This window comes from Rhinolophus sinicus, linkage group LG17 (genome assembly GCF_036562045.2).
Source record: "Rhinolophus sinicus isolate RSC01 linkage group LG17, ASM3656204v1, whole genome shotgun sequence".
NCBI classification, from domain to species: Eukaryota; Metazoa; Chordata; class Mammalia; order Chiroptera; family Rhinolophidae; genus Rhinolophus; species Rhinolophus sinicus.
In genome coordinates this window covers 13,878,134-13,900,761 of record NC_133766.1, presented here as the reverse complement: position 1 = coordinate 13,900,761, position 22,628 = coordinate 13,878,134, and the positions used below count along the sequence as shown (strand labels likewise).

Below are 22,628 nucleotides of genomic sequence, written 5' to 3'. Positions count from 1 at the left end.
CAGAGCATCAACAAATGGGTTCACATCATCACTAACGTCAAGCAGTGCTAAGTCTATGAAAAGAGAAATAAAGCAGGTCAACAGCACAGAGTCATGTGAGGAGCTATGTTAGATTGTGGCCAGAGAAAGCCTCTCTGAAGAGGTGACTTTGAGCCAAGAGCTATATGAAGTCATGCTGTAAGCCATGCAAAGATCTGGAGAAAGAAGGAGCAGCAAGCGCAATGTTTCTGGAGAGGGTGTGTGCCTGGCTTGTAAGAATCAATAAAGAGCCCAATATAATAAAAGTGAAGTGAAGAAGGAGGTCAAAAAGGGAAGTTGGGAATAATGTGGCCTGCCTTTCATTTTAAAAGGATTCTCTGACAGCTCTGGGAAGAGTGGTTGGAAGACCACTTACTTAAAGTGGCTCTCGGGCTAGAGGAGCAGGGGTAGAGGGAGTGAGTAGTGGTCAAATTAAAATCTTGAAGGCAGAGCCAAAAGAATTTGCAGAGAGAGTGGATGTGGGATGTGGATGAAAGATGATTCCAGGATGAGTCTAGGGGCGTTGTCCGAAACAATTGTGAGAAATGGTAGCGGCTTTACTAAGCTTGGGAACATTGGAGAAGACACATGTGGGGCGGAGGGGGGGTGCGTGCTGATGAACGGGAGATACCTCTTAGATGTCTCAGTGGATATTTAAGAAGGTGGTGGGTTTCTCGTGTTCCACTTCTGCATTGGTGTTGCCTGCTCGGCCTCTCTGGGCATTTACTGCTGACACTTCTCAGATTGTCATGGAGAAGAAAACATTCAGTCTGCTTTCTCCATCAAAACACAAACTCCACCCTCACTAATTCCATCCATTTAAAGTACTTTTCCAACCAAAATTAAGCTAACACTAGTGAATGCCTGTCACACTGAGTTCTTTCACAAATATCATCTCATTTAAACATAAATATCCCCCTTCATGGGAGGGTGGATAATTATGCTCATCTATTCTCAGCTCCACATCCAGTGGTATCATATTGGTAGTTTGAAAGTAGCAGTGGGGAACTACTTACACCATGGAAATTGTCAAATACTGCAAATAACGACCTGTACCCACCCCCGAGTCCATAGCAAGTGGTTTGACATTTACCAGCACCCCACGGATTATAGTCCTATTTTAGAAGGAAACTGAGGCTCTAAGAGGTCAAGTGACATGCACAGTTACAGAGCCAGGACCCAGGGTTTTGGACTCTGTGTCAAGTGTTATTTCCCTTCTCTAGAAATCCTTTTGAGCCCTTTGTGTCAGGCTTTGTACCAAATGATTTACATGCATTTTCTCCTCTAATCCTCACACCTCTCCAAAGGAAGTATGATTGTCATTCTCACTTTAATGTGAAGGAAACTAAGGCTTTGAGAACTTAGTAACTGACTAATAATTAAACATCGGTCCATTTGTTATTAGAATTAAAAAAAAAAAAAGAAAAGAAAAAAATTCAATCAAAACCTACGCCATTCTAACTCCATGAAATTTAACTTTGTCAAGATAAATCAAATAACGGTTAATTTCTGTTATAATGGAGAAGGGAAAAAAGTGGAGTGAAGTTATCAAAGGCACAAACCAAGTTCATACAAGGTACAATACATATAAAAGGGGATCTAAATATTGAAGGGCCCTTTTCCAATACTCCAGGAAAATTCCTTGGAAGTAAAATTTTGAGAACTCTTTTTAATTACAGAAGAGAAAATGCCTCACACACAGGGAGACATTCCAACATAGGGTGTGGCTTAGGAGAAAACTTCAAGGCGGAAGATATCATCTGATCCAGGGGGTGGTGACCAAGTTCACCTAAGACGAGCCGAGCCGGAGAGACCCTCTGGGGAATACGAAACAATAGAAATGAGGTTTTTTGTGTTCTCTGGGAAAAGGCTTTGAAGTGGAAATAACCAAACAAAAAGCAAAACAGATTTCACTTTGAATCTCAAAAATAGATATTCAAGAGAGTACAGTGTCTTTTTAGAAATTTGTTCTCTACTGCTGAATGAAACAGTGTGTTTTCTCACCTTGGTATTTGGTAAAAAATAAAATATTAAAGAACAGGATCCATCTTATGTATTTACATCTTCCTCATCACCCATCAGTCTCATTTAAACCAGCCTCCCACTGTCAGATCTTGGCAAGGTGAGCTAAGAGTTGCCCTGAACATTTTTCAGTGGTAATCAGAGTGCCTTCCAGCCTGGGAACTTCAAGGAAATTCTCCCACCTCCAATAAAATAGTGCTTAAAGCTAAGCTCTTGGAGATTTGGTGCTAATGGAAAAATTACCCCAATTAGCGTGTTTGAAGTTTCCAAGAGAAGAAACCTAGAGGTATGCAAACTCAAAATATTTTGGAACCCACACATAATTCCCAGAATTCTTAGCTCCTATATAATTTTCCCCATTTCAAAATTAAATATCTCCACAGCTCAAAAAAAGAAAAAATCAAATAAAGCTTTATTAAATGTTTTAAGAGTAAATGCTCTAAAATATTAAATGCTTTACAAGTAAAAGTCATATATTTTTTTTAAATTCAATGTAGTTCAAGGATTTAAATAGCTTCCCAAACATATTAATGCCTGTCTCCATAATTCCCACTGAGACCCCCATTTCTATCCAAAAAGAGGTTAGAGCTGAAAGTCCATGTTACTCCCTGATGAAAACATTTTTATCACAAATGTATAGACCAAATTGAGTCTCTCTAGTAAAAGAGTTATAGAGTTTTGTTTTTAAAAATGTTAATGACGGAGAGGTCTCAGTACGGGTTGAATCGTGTCTACCCAAAATTCACGTTAAGGTCCTACCCCCCAGGATCTCAGACTGTGACCTTATTTGGAATAAGGTTGTTGCAGATGTAGCTAGTTACGATGAAGTCATACTGGAGCAGAGTGGGCCAATAATCCAATATAACTGGTGTCCTTATAAAAACGGGAAATTTGACACAGAGAGAATGGCCTGTGAACGTGAAGGCAGAGAACAGAGCAGCTACAAGCCAAGAACACCAAAGATTGCCAGCAAACCACCAGAAGCTAGGAGAGAGGCCTGGAACAGATTCTCGCTCCCTCACGGCCTGAAGAAGGAAACTGCCAACATCTTGATTTCAGACTTCTAACTTCCAGAACTGTGACACAATAAATTTCTGTTGTTTTAGCCACCCAGTGTGTGGTACTTGCTTATGGCAGCCCTAGGAAACTAACACAGAGGTCCCTTTGCCATGGGCATATCTCTGCAATCGCACACATTTCTCAAAACAAACGAAGGGGCCAAAAAATAATAATAATAATAACTTGTAGAAAGCTATTCTTTTTCAGGAAACTTTGTGTATTTTGTGAGAGTTTATATAATACAAGCCTCCGTTGCTGCATATGTAAAATAAAGATAACATCTATCACTAAGAGTTTTTGTGAGCCATAAGTGATATAAAGTACAGAATGTATCCAGTTCAGTGTCAATCATGCTACTAAGCCTGTGTCAAGAAGACATGTGAGAAGAGGTGTTTCCTCAGGAGTCCCTGGCAGTCATGCTGCCCTCAGAGTTGCCAACAGCTGACTTCACCAGGCTCCAACTCTCCCAGGGCCTGAACTGGTTTCATAAATTTATACCCAAGCCTCAGTTAGACTTTGCAACCAGCATCTCCTACCCTGCTTTCTATCACCGCCATCTGTGGTCACTGCCCCAAATGCAAACCACTCCACTTTCTCTTACTCTTGTCCTCTCCATCTCTTTTCTCGTGACCTGTTCTTTTACCATCCGATGGTCTCACAAATCCTGGGGCCTTACAAACCATCTTCCTACAGGAACTCTCCATCTACCTCCCACTTCAGCAGAAACAGAGTTTTCCACTGACGACACCACCTCCCTAGTGGGGTCTGCTCATTCTCCAACACCCCACATACACCAGGGTCAAGAGGCGGGTCAGCATTTTACCCCCTCCCAGTTCGTTACTTCTCTACCTTCAGAGAAAGCACCTGCCATTTTGAGGTGAACACCACCTATCGCACCCTTTAACCCTCTTCATCATTGACAACTGCTACCTGGAGACTTCTCAATAAATCTTATAAAATAGAAAAGTGGTGCATGACTCACTGTCTTCCTCACCATTTTAAGTGGTTAGTATGTGGGTTACTTTAATATACACATTCAACTCTGCAGACTCAAGTGCCTTGATCTCAATTTCACAATCTTCATTCCGGTTTAAGTTCCTTTTCTACTCAAGCGAAATTCTATGATCAATCATGCTGGCTATTCTTCTAAAATAATAATCACAGCTTCCTGTTACAGTGTCTTTCACATGAAAGTTCTCAACTCTTGTCAGTCCAGATTTGGCCCTATGATCTGTCGCTTCATTCTCTTTCTTACAAATACCCTTCTCAACCATATCTTGTTTCTTTAGTCACACCTGCTCAACAAAACCCAAGTCCTAGATCCAATCAGTGGTTGACTTCAGCAGTTACGCCCAGGCTGCTGAGAGCTGCTGGAGAAAGTCACATAGCCAGGCAGTGTTCAAGCATCACAGATTCCTCTTCTGAAGCACAACTCATCCTGGAATACAATCTGTGTGTCCATATCGCATTCTACTTCCAAAACTCCATTGTTCTTCTAAAATCCCTTACTTATCCTTCTAGTACCACTCTCTTCCTATCATCAAATGACTCCTTTCTGTTCCTTAGAGAAGAGTCCACCAGACAGGAAGTCACCCAATATCCTGCATCCCCACCACCTTGTCCATGATGGTGCCTGTCTATGGTCTGCTTCTCTCCTATTACAATCAACCAAAGTTCTTCTGCTGCCAACAACCAACCCTTCTACTTTGCATCCCGTCTCCTCTTGCTTCCTCAGAGTCCTGGTTTCAGAAATTATCTGTTCTCTCTTTGGTATATTCTTTCTCCTCTGTTAACTCTTTTCAAGCAGTACTTAAACATTCTCTCCTCTCTCCCATCTTAAAATGTTCTTGCTCAACTCTAAGCCCCAATAATTAATGTTTATTGAGAATTTACTGTGTGCAAGACATTGTGCGAAGTTTTGGACATCTACTATTTCAATCCCCACATCAAGTTTATAAAGCAGCTAATATTATCTCCAGCAACTAAAACTGAAGCCCCAAAAAGTTAAGATCATGTGCCAAGTAATTGAGGGAGCAAGGCTTCCAACCCAGGCATCAGACTCTAGGACCTATGCTTTTAACCACAATTTTCTTACCCATCACTTCAGCCTCCTGGCTCCACAACCCCAATGAAGAGTGTCCATTGCAGTCTGTTAATTTAGCCTTTATTTTCAGTAACCTTATAAGTGAATACAACGGACGACTTCTGCTTAAATCTAACACCTTTTTGGATTTTCAAACACTGCTCATTTCTGTTTCTCTTCCTATTGATCTAGGCTCCCCTTTCCAGAATCTTTTATAAAGTTCCCTTTTTAGTGTCTTTTAAATACCTGTGTTCTCCATAGTTTTATCCCACCTTCCTTCTTTTCTCAGTCTACATCTATCCCTTGGATGACCTCATTTATTCCAATGGTTTCAGCTGTCATCTATTTAAGTTTCAAGTGGACAGAACAGCCTCTTGGTGCTCTTCACACTAACAGTGACAGTTAGAAATGCTGAGGGGGTGATACCTGGAGACTGATAGGCCACCCAAACAGATCCCCCCCACCCAGCCCCGGAGAAGCATTTACTTTGATAAATTCACCATCAACCAAGGTTCTCAGAATTACAAACTCAGGAACTTTAACTTGACACTGTCAGATTATTTTAAACAATAGAGACTGACGTATAAAGCTGGTGTGCCAAAATATGAGTGACCAATGAGGAATATAACTGTCTGGTAAATCTGATGTATGTGCCAGTCTGACCAAAGCATTCTCACCCCATAAGGAAAGTACATGAGGTCAAATTATCAGGGAGGCTCTTTGGTGAGCACGCAATCAAAACAAGGAGAGTTAATGGTATGATCCAAATATGTAATGACATCATTACATATTTATAAAGACAAACAGTCTATCACCACATTTGGAATGTTGCTTACGGGCAGACTGGTTACTTAAGTGTAGAATAAACTATACTCTGAACCCTAGATAGAACTTGGCAAAAATAATAATAATAATAATTCAATTAAAAATGGACAGAGAATATGAATAGACATCTTTCCAAAAAAGACATACAGTTGGCCAACAGATACATGAAAATATACTCAACGTCACTAATTATCAGGGAAATGCAAATCAAAACCACAAGGAGGTATCACCTCACACCTGTTAGCATGACTATTATCAAAAAGATGAGAAATAACAGGGTTGAAGAGAATGTGGTTAAAAAAAAAAAAGAAAAGAAAACTCTTGTGTACTGTTAGTGGAGACGTAAATTGCTGCAACTGCTATGGAAAACAGTGTGAAAGTTCCTCAAAAAATTAAAAACAGAACTACCATATGACCCAGCAATTCCACTTCTGGGTATTAATCTGAAGGGAAAACAAAAAAACAACCACTAACTTGAAAAGATATCTGCACCCCTATGTTCACTGCAGCACTATTTACAACAGCCAAGATATGGAAACAACCTCCTAAGTGTCCATCGATGGATGGATATATATTTCTCAATGTTATATGTCAATTATACTTCCATGGAATATAACTCAGCCATAAAAAGAAGGAACTCTTGCCATTTGTAACAACACGAATGGACCTTCAGGGCATTACACTAAGCAAAATATATCACACAGAGAAAGACAAATACTGTATATCACTTATATGTGAAATCTAGGAAATAAAAACTGAGCTCAGAGAGAACATGTTATTGGTGGTTGCCAGAGGTGGGGAGCAGAAGGTGAGTGAAATGGGTGATGGAGGTCAAAAGGCACAAACTTGCAGTTATAAGATAAGTAAGTTCTGGCGGTGTAACGTCCAGTATGATGACTATAGCGAATACTGTGCTGCATATTTGAAAGTTGCTGAGAGAGTAAATCTTTAAAGTTCTCATCACATGAAAAAGAAAATGTATAACATGTATGGTGAGTGATGTTAACTAGACTTATTATAGTGATTATTTCACAATATATACTAATAGCAAATCATTATGTTGTATATCTGAAACAAACATAATGTTATATGTCAATTATACTTCCATTTTAAAAAACCACCTTGATTGTACAATGCCGACCGATGTGTGTTTCTGTGATGAAAAAAGAGAGTCCCCCATACTTTTCATGGATATTTTATTTTGGACTAGTTAATGCATCAGCCACTTACTATCAAGACTACTGGCCTGAGAGTAACAGTATCGCTTAAAACTAACTTTACATATCTTTTCTCCTCTATTGCGTGCCAATTTCCTATTTTAACCTACAGAAGGCAATCATATTTCCCGTTTTACCGTGTTCTAAGGGTCAAGTTCATTGGACGTTCTTAGAAGTCTACCTATAGCCTTCTTCCTATGCCCAAGTCACCTCAGTATTTACCCCCCTGAATTGCTGTGATGGCCTCAGATTTCATTTCTCAGCTCTCAGGACTGCCTTGCTCCAAGCCCTCCAAGAGATAGAAATCTAAAATGAAAACCCAATTATGTGATTCCTCACTTACAATCCTCCCAGGCTTCTGGTAACTTTCAGGATAAAATCCAAATTTCTTTATATTTTGCTTAAGCTGCTTTTGCTCATGGACTTTCCTCGGGTGTCAGCCAGGCCACATTTCTTCCAGAAAAATCTTTGCTGACTAGGGGCACTGCCCTGGGCTCACACAATCCTGTGCTTCTTTCTACTATGAAACGTATCGTGGTATATATAAAAACATTGTTATTTCTCTTGCCCTTCACCTCACCGACTGTTATCTTTGCCTCATTATCTTTGAATCAAAAGCACTTACCATAGTCCTTGACAAATAGTAGGAAGTCTATTATTAACTGATGAGTGAGTGAATAAATGAGTGAATCAGTGAAATAATGGCTTATCTTTGGATTTTTAAATTCTCTCATTGGTTTCCCAATTATGAAGCAGTGGTCGAGGGTTCAAGGGGACAGTGTAGCAATGAACCAAGGCTTCTCAAACATTGAGTATATTCAAATGGTACCACATTTGAACTGCTCTGAATTGTCCTTTCCCTGTGGGTTGATTGATAGGCAGGTCATCAAATAGATATTTTTTTCTATTGAATTTTTCAGTCTTATTGTTATAAATGTGCTACTATTTTTCATGATAACTGGCTTCTCTCCAGTATCTAGTTGATATTTATAGACCAAGGTGAGTCATTCAATAAGTAAGAATAACACCAGTGATACTACAATACAAGATCTGACAATTAAGGTCGTGAACTCATCCTAGAAAAAGTGCTGAATATCACTATGGTCACCTTCAAAGTACTCCCCTTGGGAAGCTATGCACCAATGCCAGCACCTAGTCTACCCTTCAAAGCAATTTTGGAGCTCTTTTTCTGGAATGGCCATCAGAGCTGTTGTTGTATTACCCTTGATGTCCAGAATGTCATCAAAATGTCTTCCTTTCAGTATTTCCTTCATCTTCAGGTCAAGAAAGAAGTCACTGGGGGCCAGATCAGGTGAGTAGGGAGGGTGTTCCAATACAGTGATTTGTTTACTGACTAAAAACTCCTTCACAGACAGTGCTGTGTGAGCTGGTACATTGTCGTGATGCAAGAGCCATGAATTGTTGGCAAAAAGTTCAGGTCATTTTCATCTAACTTTTTCATGCAGCCTTTTCAGCACCAACAAATAGTCAACTTGGTGAACTGTTTGTCCAGTTGATACAAATTCATAATGAATAATCTCTCTGATATAAAAACAATGTTAGCAACATCACTGCAACAAGTTCGTGAACTTAATTGTCAGACCTTTTTAACCATGATAACATGACTGAAGTAGGGAAAGTTGGTATCATTACAGCTCACATTTGATGTAAGTCCGTTTTGAAATTTTTCCTACTCTCCATAGAGATGGGGACCCTCATGGGGATTTATCAGAAAAAAACAAAGCCAAGGTTAGGAATGCCTGTAGACTTGTGAGAACCACCTATGATGTGGATCTTTTGTTTGCACAATGCTCCCCAGAAATTAATTTATTTGTAGTGACACTCCTTCAGCCAATCCAGTTAAAATTGGAAAGTAGACAGATTGTCTTCCAGCATGCAACTAAGACATTCCAGAGGGCATAGAAATCTCCCTTCCCCGAATATACCTGCTGTACAAACATGCAACGACTACCCAAGACCCAGTCACTACATGGGTCACAATGAGACTTCTATTTCATATTCAAGCGTGGGTAGGAGATATATATCAAGAAAAAGGTCTAATTAGCAAATGTTATGTTGTTTAGTTTATTCTTCTGATTGTCATGATTTAAAAACTAAAATCATAGACATGACAGGAAGGATTAAAATACTCAGAGTAATCTTTGGTTCTTATTTCCAGCATTCATTCATTCATTCATTCATTCAGGAAACATTTCTTGAGTGTCTAGTGTGTGCCAGGCCTGTAAGATAAATGGGTCCTGCCCAAAGAGCTTAATGTCTAGTCCGACAGAAAGGTAGGTAAGCAGGGTTACAAAGACCAATGGTTATTGTTTGACCAGAGATAAATCATAAGCAAAACCAAATTCTGATTTATCAACAATCGATTGAAAGTTGTTCCTCAATTTCAAAAAAAACAAACAAACAAACTTCATTCTGTGGGAGTCAGAGAGGATTCTGTTAACTATAAACATCCCTAACACATTTAACATCTTTATCAAAATGTGGTCCTTATACTTTGGGAGAAAGTGTTCACTGAGCACAGCAAACGTCTCTACATATCCTCAGAAAACATCCAGTGACGTGGGACCCACTCTCTAAGGCTGAAATATTCTATCATCTGAGGAAACAAAGTTATCATTATCCAGCCAAAATCTCTCACTCTTAAATTTTAGTTCATTTCCTTTAATTGGATTTCTCTTGGACTTAAAAGACCAATGCTTTCCCTCATGAAAACCCTTCATCACATAGGATGTGCTAGTGGCAAAAGGAGACTAATAACTTCTTGCCTCTTTTTCTATACCCACTGAAACCAAAGACATTTTAATTTAAAGTTCAGTTTGTATACATTTCTACAGGTTTTCCAGGCCTGAATATGCAATATTTTCCTTGTCAAAATTGTTCTATTCATTATGGTTTCATGAAATTTTACAACTGTTCAGAAAAATATTCTAAGAAAGTCGTTTCATAAAAGACCTGGACTGTTTTTGTACCACTATGTAGGTACTGCAGAATCATACAAAGTCACTGAAGGCTCACAGGTATTACTACTATGAAACTCTAAGTGTACAGACATATAATGCCAATATTTCTCCCAACGAATAAAGTCCTTGCTATGATGTTTCTCTTTACAATCACTTATCTTTCACTACATTATGATCATTAAAATCATGTTCTTTGATACTAACGTATCAATGCACTAATTTTATAAACAGAGAAACAGACATCTGGCAGGGTTAAATGATTTGCTTAAATTACAAGAATAAGGAAGAGAACCTAAATTTGTTCCAAATTGGATGTCTTTCCTACTTCATCACATTTGCATTTTGTAAAATACTGCTTGAATCATTTATCCAAACTAGTTTCAATTTTAGCTTCATGAACAAAGAAACTATTCCAGTAGTTAGAAACAACAATACACTTCCAAAGATTTCCAAGTCCTCTTCTTCCATTGCCTTTTGAATTCTCTCCAAACAGGCTTCCACTCCCATCACTTCACTTCACATCCTCTTGATGAGTCACTAGTGACTTCCACGTTGCTGAATAGATGAGCCAACTCTCAGTACTTCTCTTAATCAACCAATTTGTGCTTCTTTGAAATGCTTTCTTCTCTTGACTTTTAGGATAATATACTCTTCTCCATCCTCTCTGGCTTTAATTTCTCAGACTGGTTTATCCTCATTTCTCTGACTGTTAAATACTGGAGTGTCCCAGTGCTGGGTCCTCAGAACTTTACTATTCTTCTACTCAATCCCTTGGTGGTCTCCTCTAGCCTCATAGCTCTAAATACCATCTATCTGTCCCAAATTTATATCTCTGATCTAGACCTCTCCCTTTGCACTCTAATTTCGTATATCCAACTGCCTTCTTAATACCTTCACTTGGCATCCAAAGGGCATCTCAAACTTAGTATCAAACTTATCTCCACTTGGGTACCAAAAGGCATCTTGCACGTAAACATATCCAAAAATGAAAGCCTCAACTTCTCACTCTTACTCAAATCTTGCTCATTCTTCTCCATCTCAGTAAATGGCTATGCTCTGCTTCTATCCACCCAAGCCAAACTCAGAACCTCTCGTGTCTTCCTTTTTCTCATGCATCCCATCCAGTCCATCATTAAATCCTTTTGGCTTCTTCTTCAGAATAAACACAGACTTCAACTCTTTCTCAAAATTTCCATGGCTACCAACTTCACCCAAGCTAGACCCTCCTCTTCTGCCTGAATGGTGCTCAACGTCTTCTACCTTCCCTGGTCCTACCCGTGTTCTATATTAGACTATTCTCAAACAACAGCCAGAATGGTTATGCGGATGCATAAGTCAGATCATGTCACTGCTCTGTTCAAAACCCTAAAACGACTCCCCAGCTCACTCAGAGAAAAGCCAAAGTCACAGGGCCCTATGCGCCCTTCCATGGTGTGGCCCCATCACCTTTCTGATCTCGCTTCCTGACTTGTCTCTCACACTCACTGGGCTCTAGAAGCACTGGTCTTTTCACAGTTCCTTGAACATGGCAGCTCCTGCCAGGTTCAAAAGCATTTCATTTATGGTTCCTCTGCCTGCCAAAGTCTTTCCTCAGATATACTCACTGCCCCCTTCCTCATCTTCTTCAAGTCTTTGTTCAAATGTGACCTTTGGGGGATTTTCCTAATCATCACATTTAAAATTTTAACACTCTCAGCCCACCTCAAACTCATGGCCCTTTGCTGCTTATTTTCCCCTGAGCAAATATCATCAATAAACATACCATATGTATTGTAATTATTTTATATATCTGTGCCCCCTAATAGAATGTAAGCTCCGTGAGTACAGCAGCTTTTGTCTGTTATATTCCCTTTTGCATCCCCTGTGTCTGAAGCAATGCCTGAAACATAATAGGTGAGTAAATGAATGAATAAATGTAGACTGACATTAGACATCCTGAGGAAAAAAAAAGTGAAGACATAATTGTGAAAGATAGGAAGGGAACATTTCTTTATATGAAGTAATTCATTAAAATGCACTCCCTCATTTTTTGTTCTCTGCCTCTGGTATCTGCCATATGGAGAAGAGGAGAAAGGAAAGACTGAGTGATAAGAGAAGAGACCATTGGCCCTCCCCAAAGCTGTGTTCTGAGGAAGACAGAAATACATGTTGAGGGTTGTAAAAAGCATAGCAAAAATTAATATGTAAGAATCAACAAGTTCAATAATAAATTAGTGGTGATAAGGATGCAAAGAAATCAGAACCCTCATACACTGCTGGTGGGAATGTAAAATGGTACACCTACTTTGGAAAGCATCTTTCAGTTCCTCAAACAGTTAAACATAGAGTTACCACGACCCAGCAGTTCCATAACTAGGTATATACTCGAAGAAATGAGGACATGTTCTTTTGTGTTCTGAGCACTCAATTTCAGTATGGGGAGGGAGTATTTCCCATATTTCCAACAAACAATTCTCAGATAATTCAACTCAATTCGGATGCCTATTTACCCAGACATAGCATCAGATTCCACAGGTTAAGGGTTCAGTTCTACAAGACTGCCCACACCCAACTTCAGACGCCAGTCACAAGCCCATGTTATCTCCTGTGCTCCTGGCCAACTGACTATAAATCAAAGGTTCCCACAACCCCCTCCTTGGGTTCAATTAATTTGCTAGAGCAGCTCAAACAAGTCTGGAAAGCCATTTACTCACTAGATCACCAGTTTTATTACGAAAGGATATAACTCAGGAATAACCAGATGGAAGAGATGCATAGGGCTAGGTGTGGGGAACAGGGCACAGAGCTTTCATGCTGGCGGAGCTCACCATTCTCCCTGCATCTCCACATGTTTGCCAACCTGGAAGCTCTCCAAACACCTCTTTTTGGGTTTTTATGAAAGCTTCATTACATAGTCATGATTGATTAAATCATTGGCAATTGGCAATTGATTCAACCTCCAGTCCCTTTCCCCTCCCGAGAGGTCAGGGGTGGGAGAGAAAGTTCCAATCCTCTAATCACATGGTTAGGTCTCCTGGAAACCATCACCTATTCCTAGGTGAAGTCCAAAAGTAACTTCATTAACAGAACAAAAGATACCTTTAAGGCTCTCATCACTTTGGAAATCCCAAAGGGTTTTAGCAGCTTTAAGCCAGAAATGGGGACAAAGATCAAATATATATTTCTTATTATAAATCACAATATCAATATATCCACACAGAAACTTTTATACAAATGTTTATAGAATTATTCACAGTTGCCAAAAGAGTGGAAACAACCCAAATACCCATTATGGATTAATAAATAACAAAATGTGGTACATCCATACAATGGAATATCATTTGGCCATAAAAAGGAATCGAGTACTATTACATGCTACAACATGAATGAATCTTGAAAACATTATGCTAAAGTGAAAGAAACCAGTCAAAACAGAGTTTTCATTCACATAAAAGATCAGAACAGGAAAATCTTTAGAGACAGAAAGTAAGTTAGTGGTTGCTTAGGGCTGGGACAAGTATTATAAAAACCATTGAATGATAAATTTTAAATGAATGCTTACATGGTAAGGAAATTGTATCTCAATAAAGCGTTAAAAAATTAACACATTAAATGTGATTGTGGAAGTGAAAACCCCATTTTCAATACGGTTAGCATCAAGAAGTTGGCTTGACGTTGCATGACCCCATCATCTCTGGTATCTCCTTCTACCATGAGTATGTTCTTGGTCCTCCAACACTGGCTTCCTAGGTGCACGCTTTCTGACTGATTTTATCACTTCCTTGTTAGACTTATTCCTCTTGTATATCTATGTTTTCCATGTATTTTAATTTTTACCCCCACCTGCAAGCACACACCTTGCCCCAAACTGTAATGCAGATGTTCAAAGCAATCATCTGAAAAGGTCTAAAGGTTTTTGTCAAACGCCTTAGACTATATCCCATATCTTATAGTCCAGTATTCCATCTAGTTAAATGCAATAGCAGGTATCAAGGGGCGTAGAAAAGCTGTAGTCAAGGTTATTAATATAAATAATAATTATGATTGTAATGTATATAATTATTATATTAAATTCCACAACTTATTTCTTTCAATGTCGATTGTATCACCAAACCATGGGAATATGTGTTAGGGATTATGCAAAACAACCACATGTAAAACAGACAGCCATAAAATGTCAGAAGTGAACTTAGAGACATTCAAATCCACTTCCCTCATTTTATAGTTAAGGAAACAGATTCAAAAAAGTGATCTGACTTTTCCAATGTCATTTAGTAAAACAGCTAATCCCCATTCAATGCCTTTTCTGTCATTCCCAGCTGATAACCAATTAGAACGAGACAGAGACTATGTCACACCAAGATATTATTACAATCCATTAAAATGAATTAGTAAACTAAATTAAAGGTTATTGATGTTTTAACTTCTACTTCCTTTTTTATCTTCAAAAATACTCTTAGATAACAGTAACACTTGGCTACTTCTCTCTACTCTGAATCACAATGCATAGAATAAATAGTTTTGCTGAATTATATATACAATTAATTTTATGGAACCAATTTAATCATATTTGCATATTAATTCTAAAAAGCTCTAATTTATTAGTCATCTCTTATTAGCATGCCAAGTTTCCCCCACTTTGAAACATGATTGCTAAACTATAAGGAAAGTCAACTGCAGCAAACTTTCCCATTTGGTAACAATTGGAATGCGGCATACCACAATACAATTTATTCCAATAATTTTCATATCACATCAAAATATCATGATGATACAGTTTCCATTTATGACTTGAGGCAATTTCTGTGTTCTGTGTTTGCAGCAACATCATTTCATAAGAGTCTTTTGAAGAAGAGCAAATTATGGTGTTAATTAGAGAAGACAATTTTTACTTTTTTTTTTGGCCACGTTCAGATTTATCCCTATGGAAGGAATATATTTAGGTCTATTCCAAAATAACGAAAGTCATGAACTGCATCACAATTGGCATCTTGATATTTAATAAATTGAAACATTACAAAAATGAGATCTGTTACTAAGAAAGTAAACATAGTAAATGACCATTCAATTCTTCATTCACATATAAAGAACATTTCATGATTCATCAAAGTAGAAATTACTATATGTATGTACATCCCAGAAGAGTAGGATAGGTTATGGTTTCCATCATTTGAAGAAAAAAGTCCCAGAAAGTTCTATTTCTCCTCTAAATTTTTCCCCACACTACTTAAAAAAAAAAACTATCTGAAGCCTGCCACTTTAATACTTAGCAATATTTTGAATTCATGTGTTTGTTAAATGCACAAGGAAAGACTGAAATTCTCCGCATCAAGCAGGTCTCATTGTGAAGAGGTTGTGTCAAGGTCTTCTAGTAAGAAGACAGAATTTCAAAGCAGGAAAAATGTGGGAGAACAGTGGGGGAGGACTTTTAAGAAACCACTGCTTTATTCCTTCAACTGGTTCGGGACTTGTGCTAATGAAACTCAGGTGGATGTTAGACAGCAAGCCCCAGGACTCCCCTGGCAATGCTACCCTCAGCGATGACAATGAGAGCTCCTGTGAGCCTCACAGAAAGGTGCCACTTTAAAGAGAAACTGAAAAAAGTAAATGGGATCATATTACCGTGGAGCAGCTGAAACCCATAGCTTTAGGGCAAAAAAAAAAAAAAAAAAAAATCAAGTCATTTGGCTTCAACTACCTTTAAAGAGCACCCACATACCAAATTACATGCATTTCTACTGCATGAGACACAGACATAATGTTTATACCCATCTGTGAACCTAACTAATGACGTCCTGGTGCAAAGATGAATAGATGCAGTTGAGAAATGAATGGGTTCTCTCTTATTTTCATCTCTTCCGTTCCACGAGTAATAATTACTTACAAGCTTCCTTGTGTCTCACACAAGGCTCCCCACCCCTTCTGTGAGAGTCATCCTGAGTGGGCTCCCAACCTGGATGTTAGCTTTTATTTTAAAGGACTCCTGCGGAAAAACCCAGGTCCAAATCTGCCTTCAGAATTAAACATTCTTTAGCTCTAAAATAAAACACTCAGTTAATTGCTATTTTGATGCTGCAGTTGAAGACCCTTGGTCTGGTGTTCAGAATTCCACATTTCCAGGTTTGGGGACCACAGTACAAGCCCCCGAAACAAGCCATCCATCGGTTCCATGGCTGCGACCTGAGTAGGTATCAGAGGGCAGCCCCACATGCCAACCAGCAATTCTTTGTTACAACTGTTCTTAGTTGCACATTTTTAAAACAACAAAGGTTCTGAAACTTCCCAACACTGAAACAATTGCATAGCCTAAGACGATGTGATCATGACAAACAACAAACACAAAGAATAAACATTTCCCCTTACCTGGATCATGGAAAGGCACCAACGCAAAGTTGAAAAGAGGTCTCTTAGGTCTTTTCAAAGACGTCTCCAAAATTTTGGAAGCTCCTTCGATAACCTGAACTAAATCATCATACATGGAACCAGTCACATCAAACACAAAAGCCAAGGTGGAGGCCCCCTCGGGAATTTCCTCCGCCCCGCTCTCAGACTGGGGGCTTGCATCTTGAGCTAGGGAAGAATAAAAGAGAACAAACAGGAATGCCGTGTGGACAACGTCCCAGGAAATCATTTTCTTTTTTTTTTCCCTTTTTCTTTTTTCTTTTTCTTAGCGCCTAAGCACAGTGCTCAGCCCTCCTCAACAACAGGCAGAGGTTTTCCTCTCCCAGCAATTCATTAGACTCTGGAAATCTCTTGGACCTGGCAAAAAGTTGGGCGCTGAGAATCGGATGGGGACAAGCCCCGAACCCGAGTCCCTGCAGGGGCTGAGCCGCAGAGATGCGGCAGCTTTTGTCTGAACGCAGCTTCCTCCGGGACTGGATCTGCCCGCGGCCGGGCGGCGTGCAGCGCTGTGCGGGCGGCGCGCCCGCCCGAGCCCCGGGGGCTGCCCTGAGCCCTGCAGCGCCGCGCCGGGTCCCCTGCCCTCGCCGCCGCCGCTCTCCTCCCCGCCAGCCACTGAGGCTCCCAACTTTCCACTGTTCGCCGCTTGCTCGGGAGCGAGGAGCTGGAAGCCTGGCTCGGCCTCACCTCCTGATTGGCCGGTTGCAGTCCCCCCTCCCTGTGCTCTGAAGCGCCCCCTCCGCGAGGGTGACTTCTCACTGGACCGATTCTGGGGTCAATTCAGTTCCAGGGAAGCGCGCACAGTGTCAGCTGCACTCCCACCGGCCCTGTTCCTAACCTACAAACACCCAGTGTAAACAATGGCTCTGGAGAATGCGTGGCAAAGACCCAAAGCGAGGGACAGTACACTCACTAGCGCAACGGGAATTTTCTCTTTCGACTGTGTACAACGCTGCTTCAGACACCTCTTTTGTAATTCCCCCCCAGAAGCCAGGACGCCCCAGCCCAGCCTCCTGTCCCTCAGCCCACAACTCAGCCCGGCCAGGAGGGGGAGCTGGAAACTTCTCCAGGCCCGGCGGCAGCCACGCTATTACCCTGATCACTTCGGGAACGTGGGAGATGCGAAGAAGGGGGAGGGAGAGGGCTGCGTGGGCCAGAAGCAGGAGGGAAAGGAAAGGGGCTTTGGAGGGAAATGAGAGAGACAGCAGGGAGTGGGGTGTCACTGACTATGGCTAGGGAAGATGGGAGAAGGGAAGGAAGCTGGATTGTGGATGCAGGGGGAAGCCAGGTGGAAATGATAAGGAGATGGAGGGAGGGGCGAGGATATTAAAGAGAAAACTGTTTTTTCAATTTCATTACCAGACTCATGTTTACTGAGCAGTTTGAATCCTCCCCTTAGCGTGGTGAAGCAGAATAATATCCCCATTTCACATTTCCTCCCATAAAACTGCCATGTGCCAAGTCTCCGCCAAAAATCCATTAAAAAGGTGTTCCCCCTCTATGGCATTTTCTTGCTGATAAGTAAGGAAACCTCGCCCTGAAAAACATTACAGAGTTTTTCCGTGTGGTAATTATTATATACATTATAATACTAATAACAGAGATAAGAAGGTGGACAAAGAAAGTCAACCATCAGCCAAGGAGTCTTTGCTTCATTTTAATCAAAATGTATTTCCTTCCTGGAAAAGGAGTTGTCTGGATGCTGGCATTTAAAGAGGGCCAAACAGGCAACTTGATCATGTTCCAATGTGTGTGAGACCATCGATCCAACGGAGGCATCCTGAGGAGAGCCAGCTCCCATGAGCCTTTTATAGTCAGCAACTGTCTTCTCTTTCAGACCCAGCTGCTCTGGGGATCCGAGTTTATGATACCTATAAGTCATGTCACTTAAAGGAAGCAGACAGGCCATTTGGGTTGAGTGGGAATATGAGAGGAGAGGGGGAATGTACTTCCTTTCCAAGTCCTATTTAGAGAATGCTATGTGAGTAACCCACTCCTTTGTTTATTCAAAAGGGATTGCATTCTAAATCCTAGAGTTTTCACTGAGACCTGAGCTATTCCAGGTGTTCAAGGGAGGGGGCAGAGCCTGGTGATTAATAAGAGTTCTGGGTCAGATAACGGGGGTTCAAAGCCTAGCTGTGACACTTAATAACTGTGTATCTTCAGCAAGTTACCTAATTTCTTCATGCCTTCGTTTATTCAGCTGTAAATAGGAATAACGATAGTACCTATCTAACAAGGATTAAATGATTCATCTTAGAAAATGTTCTATAGGCATTAAAAAAGAATGTTTGTTGTTGGGTGGAATGTTCTATAAATGTCTATTAGGTCACATTGTTTGATAGTTTGTTCTATATCCTTAGCGGTTTCTGCCTACTTGTTCTATCAGTTGCTGAGAGTGGTATTGAAATCACTGACCTTAATTATGGATTTGCCTATTTCTTCTTGCAGTTTTATGCATTTTTGCTTCAGGCATTTTGAAGCCCAGTAGTTAGATGCATAAACATTTAGGATGATTCTGTCCTCTTGATTAATTGACAACTTTATCATTATGACCTTATCTTCACTATTCCTGGTAATATTATTTGCTCTGGGATATGCTTTGTCTGATAACAATACAGCCACTCCAGCTCTCTTTTCATTAGTGTAAGCATGATATGTCATTCTCCATCCTGTCATTTTAAACTTATTTGGGTTTTATATTTAAAGTGTGGTTCTTGTAATCATCATACAATTGGACCTTTGTTTTTTGTTTGTTTGTTTATGTGTTTGTTTTTGTATGCACTCAAGCAATCTCTGCCTTTTAATTGGGCTTTTTAGACCATTTACATTCAATGTGATTATGGATATGATTAAATCTATCATCTTGCTATTTGTTTTCTATTTGTCTCATCTGTTCTTAGCTCCTTTTTTTTCCTGTTTTTCTCTTCATTTGGATTCATTGAATATTTTTCTATGATTCCATTTATCTCCACTGCTAGCTTATTAGTTATAACTCTATTTTAGTGGTTGCTTTAGGGTTTATAGTATACATCTTTGATTTATCACTGTCTTCCTTCAAGTAATATTATACCGTTTCATGTATACTGTAAGAACCTCAGAATTGCATAGTTTCATTACTGTCCTCCTGACCTTTTTTCTATTGTCATCCATTTTGTGTTATATTACCGTATTTTTAACCCCTCACTACGCTGATGTTATTTTCTGTTTAAGTAGTTGATTTGCTTTTAAAGAGATATAGATAATAAGGAAAAAACCTGATATACTTCCTCATGTAATTGCCACTTTGAGTGCTGTGCATTTCTTTGTATACATCCAGATTCCAGCTGGTATCATTTTCCTTCTCCCTGAAGGACTTGCTCTAGTATTTCCTGTAGTGCAGTTCTGTTGGTGATAAATTCTTTCACTTTTGTGTGTTTGAAAGTCTTTATTTCACATTTGATTTTGAAAGGTATTCTTTTGCTGGGTAGAGGATTCTAGGTGCACAGTTTTTTTGTTTTGTTTTGTTTTCTTTCAATGCTTTAAAGATGTACTCCACTAGAAAGTCTTTATTTCACATTTGATTTTGAAAGGTATTCTTTTGCTGGGCAGAGGATTCTAGGTGCACAATTTTTTTGTTTGTTTTTTGTTTTTCTTTCAGTGCTTTAAAAACAGACTCCACTGTCTTCTTGCTTGCACTGTTTTCAGTGACAAATCCCTATCACATTTATATGTGTTCCTTCTACGTGTGCCATATCTTTTTTCTCTTGATGCTTTTAAGAGTTTCCTTATTATCACTGTTTTTGAGCAATCTGATTTTAATGTGCCTTGGTGTGGTTCCCTTCATATTTCTTGTACTTAGAGATTGTAGAGCTTCTTGCATCTGAGTGTATGGTTTTCATCAAATCTGGAAATTTGGGGCCTTTATTGCTTCAAATATTTTTACCTCCTTTCCTTTGGAGATCCCAGTTCACATATATGATGAGTACATTTGAAATGATTGTGAATCACTGTTAGCTTTTTTCAATTGCTACTTCCTTTTCTCATTATGTTTTATTTTTGATAGTTTCCATAGCTATTTTTTCAAGTTTACTAATATTTTCTTCTCTATTGTCTATCATGCCAATTGTCCTCATTCACTGTACTTTTCATCTCAAACATTGTACTTTTCATCTCTAGAAGTTGGATTTGGATCTTTTTATAATTCTCAGGTTTTGTTTTAAGTGTATGAGTTCAGACGATTAAGTTCGAGAACTCACCCTAAAAAAGTGCTACATACCTCATTGCTGAATATCACTAGGGTCACCTTTGAAGTACCCCCCTTGGGAAGCTATGCACTGACACCAGTGCCTAGTCCACCCTTCAAAGCAGTTTTGGAACTCTTTTTCTGGAATGGCCATCAGAGCTGTTATCGTATTACCCCTGATGTCTTGAATGTCATCCAAATGTCTTCCTTTCCATTTTCCTTTATTTTGGGGTACAGAAAGAAGACATTGGGGGCCAGATCAGGTGAGTAGGGAGGGTGTTCCAATACAGTTCTTTGTTTACTGGCTAAAAACTCCCTCACAGACAGTGCTGTGTGAGCTGGTGCATTGTCGTGATGCAAGAGCCATGAATTGGCGAAAAGTTCAGGTCGTCTAACTTTTTCACGCAGCCTTTTCTGCACTACCAAATAATAAACTTGGTGAACTGTTTGTTCAGTTATACAAATTCATAAAGAATAATCTCTCTGATATAGAAAAAAGGTTAGCAACATCGGTGCAACCAGTTCACAAACTTAATTGGCAGATCTTGTATGAATATAATAACTGTTTTAATGCCATTGACTGGTGATCCTAACATCTCTGTCAGTTCTGCATCACTTTCAATTGACCAATTTTTCTCCTTATTTTGAACTGTATTTTCCTGCTTCCTTTCAGGCCTCATAATCTTTAACTGGGTGCCAGGTGTTGTGAATTTTACCTTGTTGGGTACTAGATATTTTTGTATTCCTACGAATATCCTTGAGCTCTGCTCTGGAGCACAGTGAAGTATTTGGAAACAATCTGATCCTTTTGGGATTTACTTTTAAAATTCGTTAGGTCAGGCCAATGCAGTATTCAGTCTAGCACTAATTATTCTCCATTACTGAGGAAAGAAACTTCTGTGTTCTCTACCCAACACTATGAATTATGAGGTTTTCAAGTCTGGCGGTGGCGGGGGGAGGGCAGGGGGTCGGGACGCAGACCTATTCCCATCCCTGTGTGAGCATGGGTATTATCACCTTTAATCCTTTCAAGTGGTTCTTTCCTGGGTTTCAGGTAGTTTGCTCACACGCATACGCTGGTTAGCAGTCAGCTGAACATAGCAGGGAGACCCCCTTCAGATCTCCGGGGTTTTCTAACTACATAGCTTCGTCAGGTATTCTCTCCTGTAAACACTAGCTGTCTGAGTCTTCCTGTACTTTCAGCTCCATCTCAACTCAAGCAGCCTTGTAGGCGCCACCCTGTTTGCACCTCCGTGAGGTGTGACTTAGAAATTCCCTGAAGGTGGTAAATTGGGACAATAATAGGACTTGCCTCATTTGTTACCCACGTCTCTGGAATCATTATCCTGAGAATAAAATGAAAGCATGCTTATAATGTATACATTGAGCCCTGGCAATGCAGCAATTACTCAACGGAAGTTAAGTATAATTAATACCATTATATTCACTTGAGGATACAGCTTTGAAAGCTTGAACCTATGCGTATATGCACTGGGGACACAATGCTTTGGAAGAGACAGATAACTGGAGAGGCGCTTTTATTTGTTTGTTTGTAGGTCTTTCGTAGCTTCACTCACATCCTGAAATCTACGTGGGTGGTAGCACTTAAGAATGTGTTTGAGGTCCCTAGGCACTGTGGTCGGGAAAGACGGGTGACAAAGAAAAGGAATATTTCATGTCCCAAGATCCCAAGAGGCATTTTCACTTATATGTATTTATACAGAAATACACATTTATCTTATATAAGACCAGCGCATCTCTCCATTTTAGTCTCATATAATCAATGACTTAAATGATGTCTACACAACATGGAAGAGATG

General features: G+C 39.7%; 1 protein-coding gene across 7 annotated transcripts in view; it reads right to left on the bottom strand.

Moving 5' to 3' along the window:
* HMCN1 (hemicentin 1) overlaps nt 1-22,628 on the bottom strand; it is a 667,703-nt gene that overhangs the window by 377,731 nt on the left and 267,344 nt on the right. For 3 of the 7 annotated variants that reach the window (XM_074322402.1, XM_074322401.1, XM_074322403.1), the window contains exon 4: nt 16,548-16,754. The exons of 1 other annotated variant lie outside the window; for it this stretch is intronic. In XM_074322402.1, coding sequence (XP_074178503.1) covers nt 16,548-16,662 — 115 coding nt within the window. In that variant the 5' untranslated portion in view covers nt 16,663-16,754. Of the gene's footprint in view, nt 1-16,547; nt 17,241-22,628 lie in introns of those variants that run through there. 3 more of the 7 variants (XM_019738066.2, XM_019738063.2, XM_019738064.2) reach the window with 3 other exon arrangements.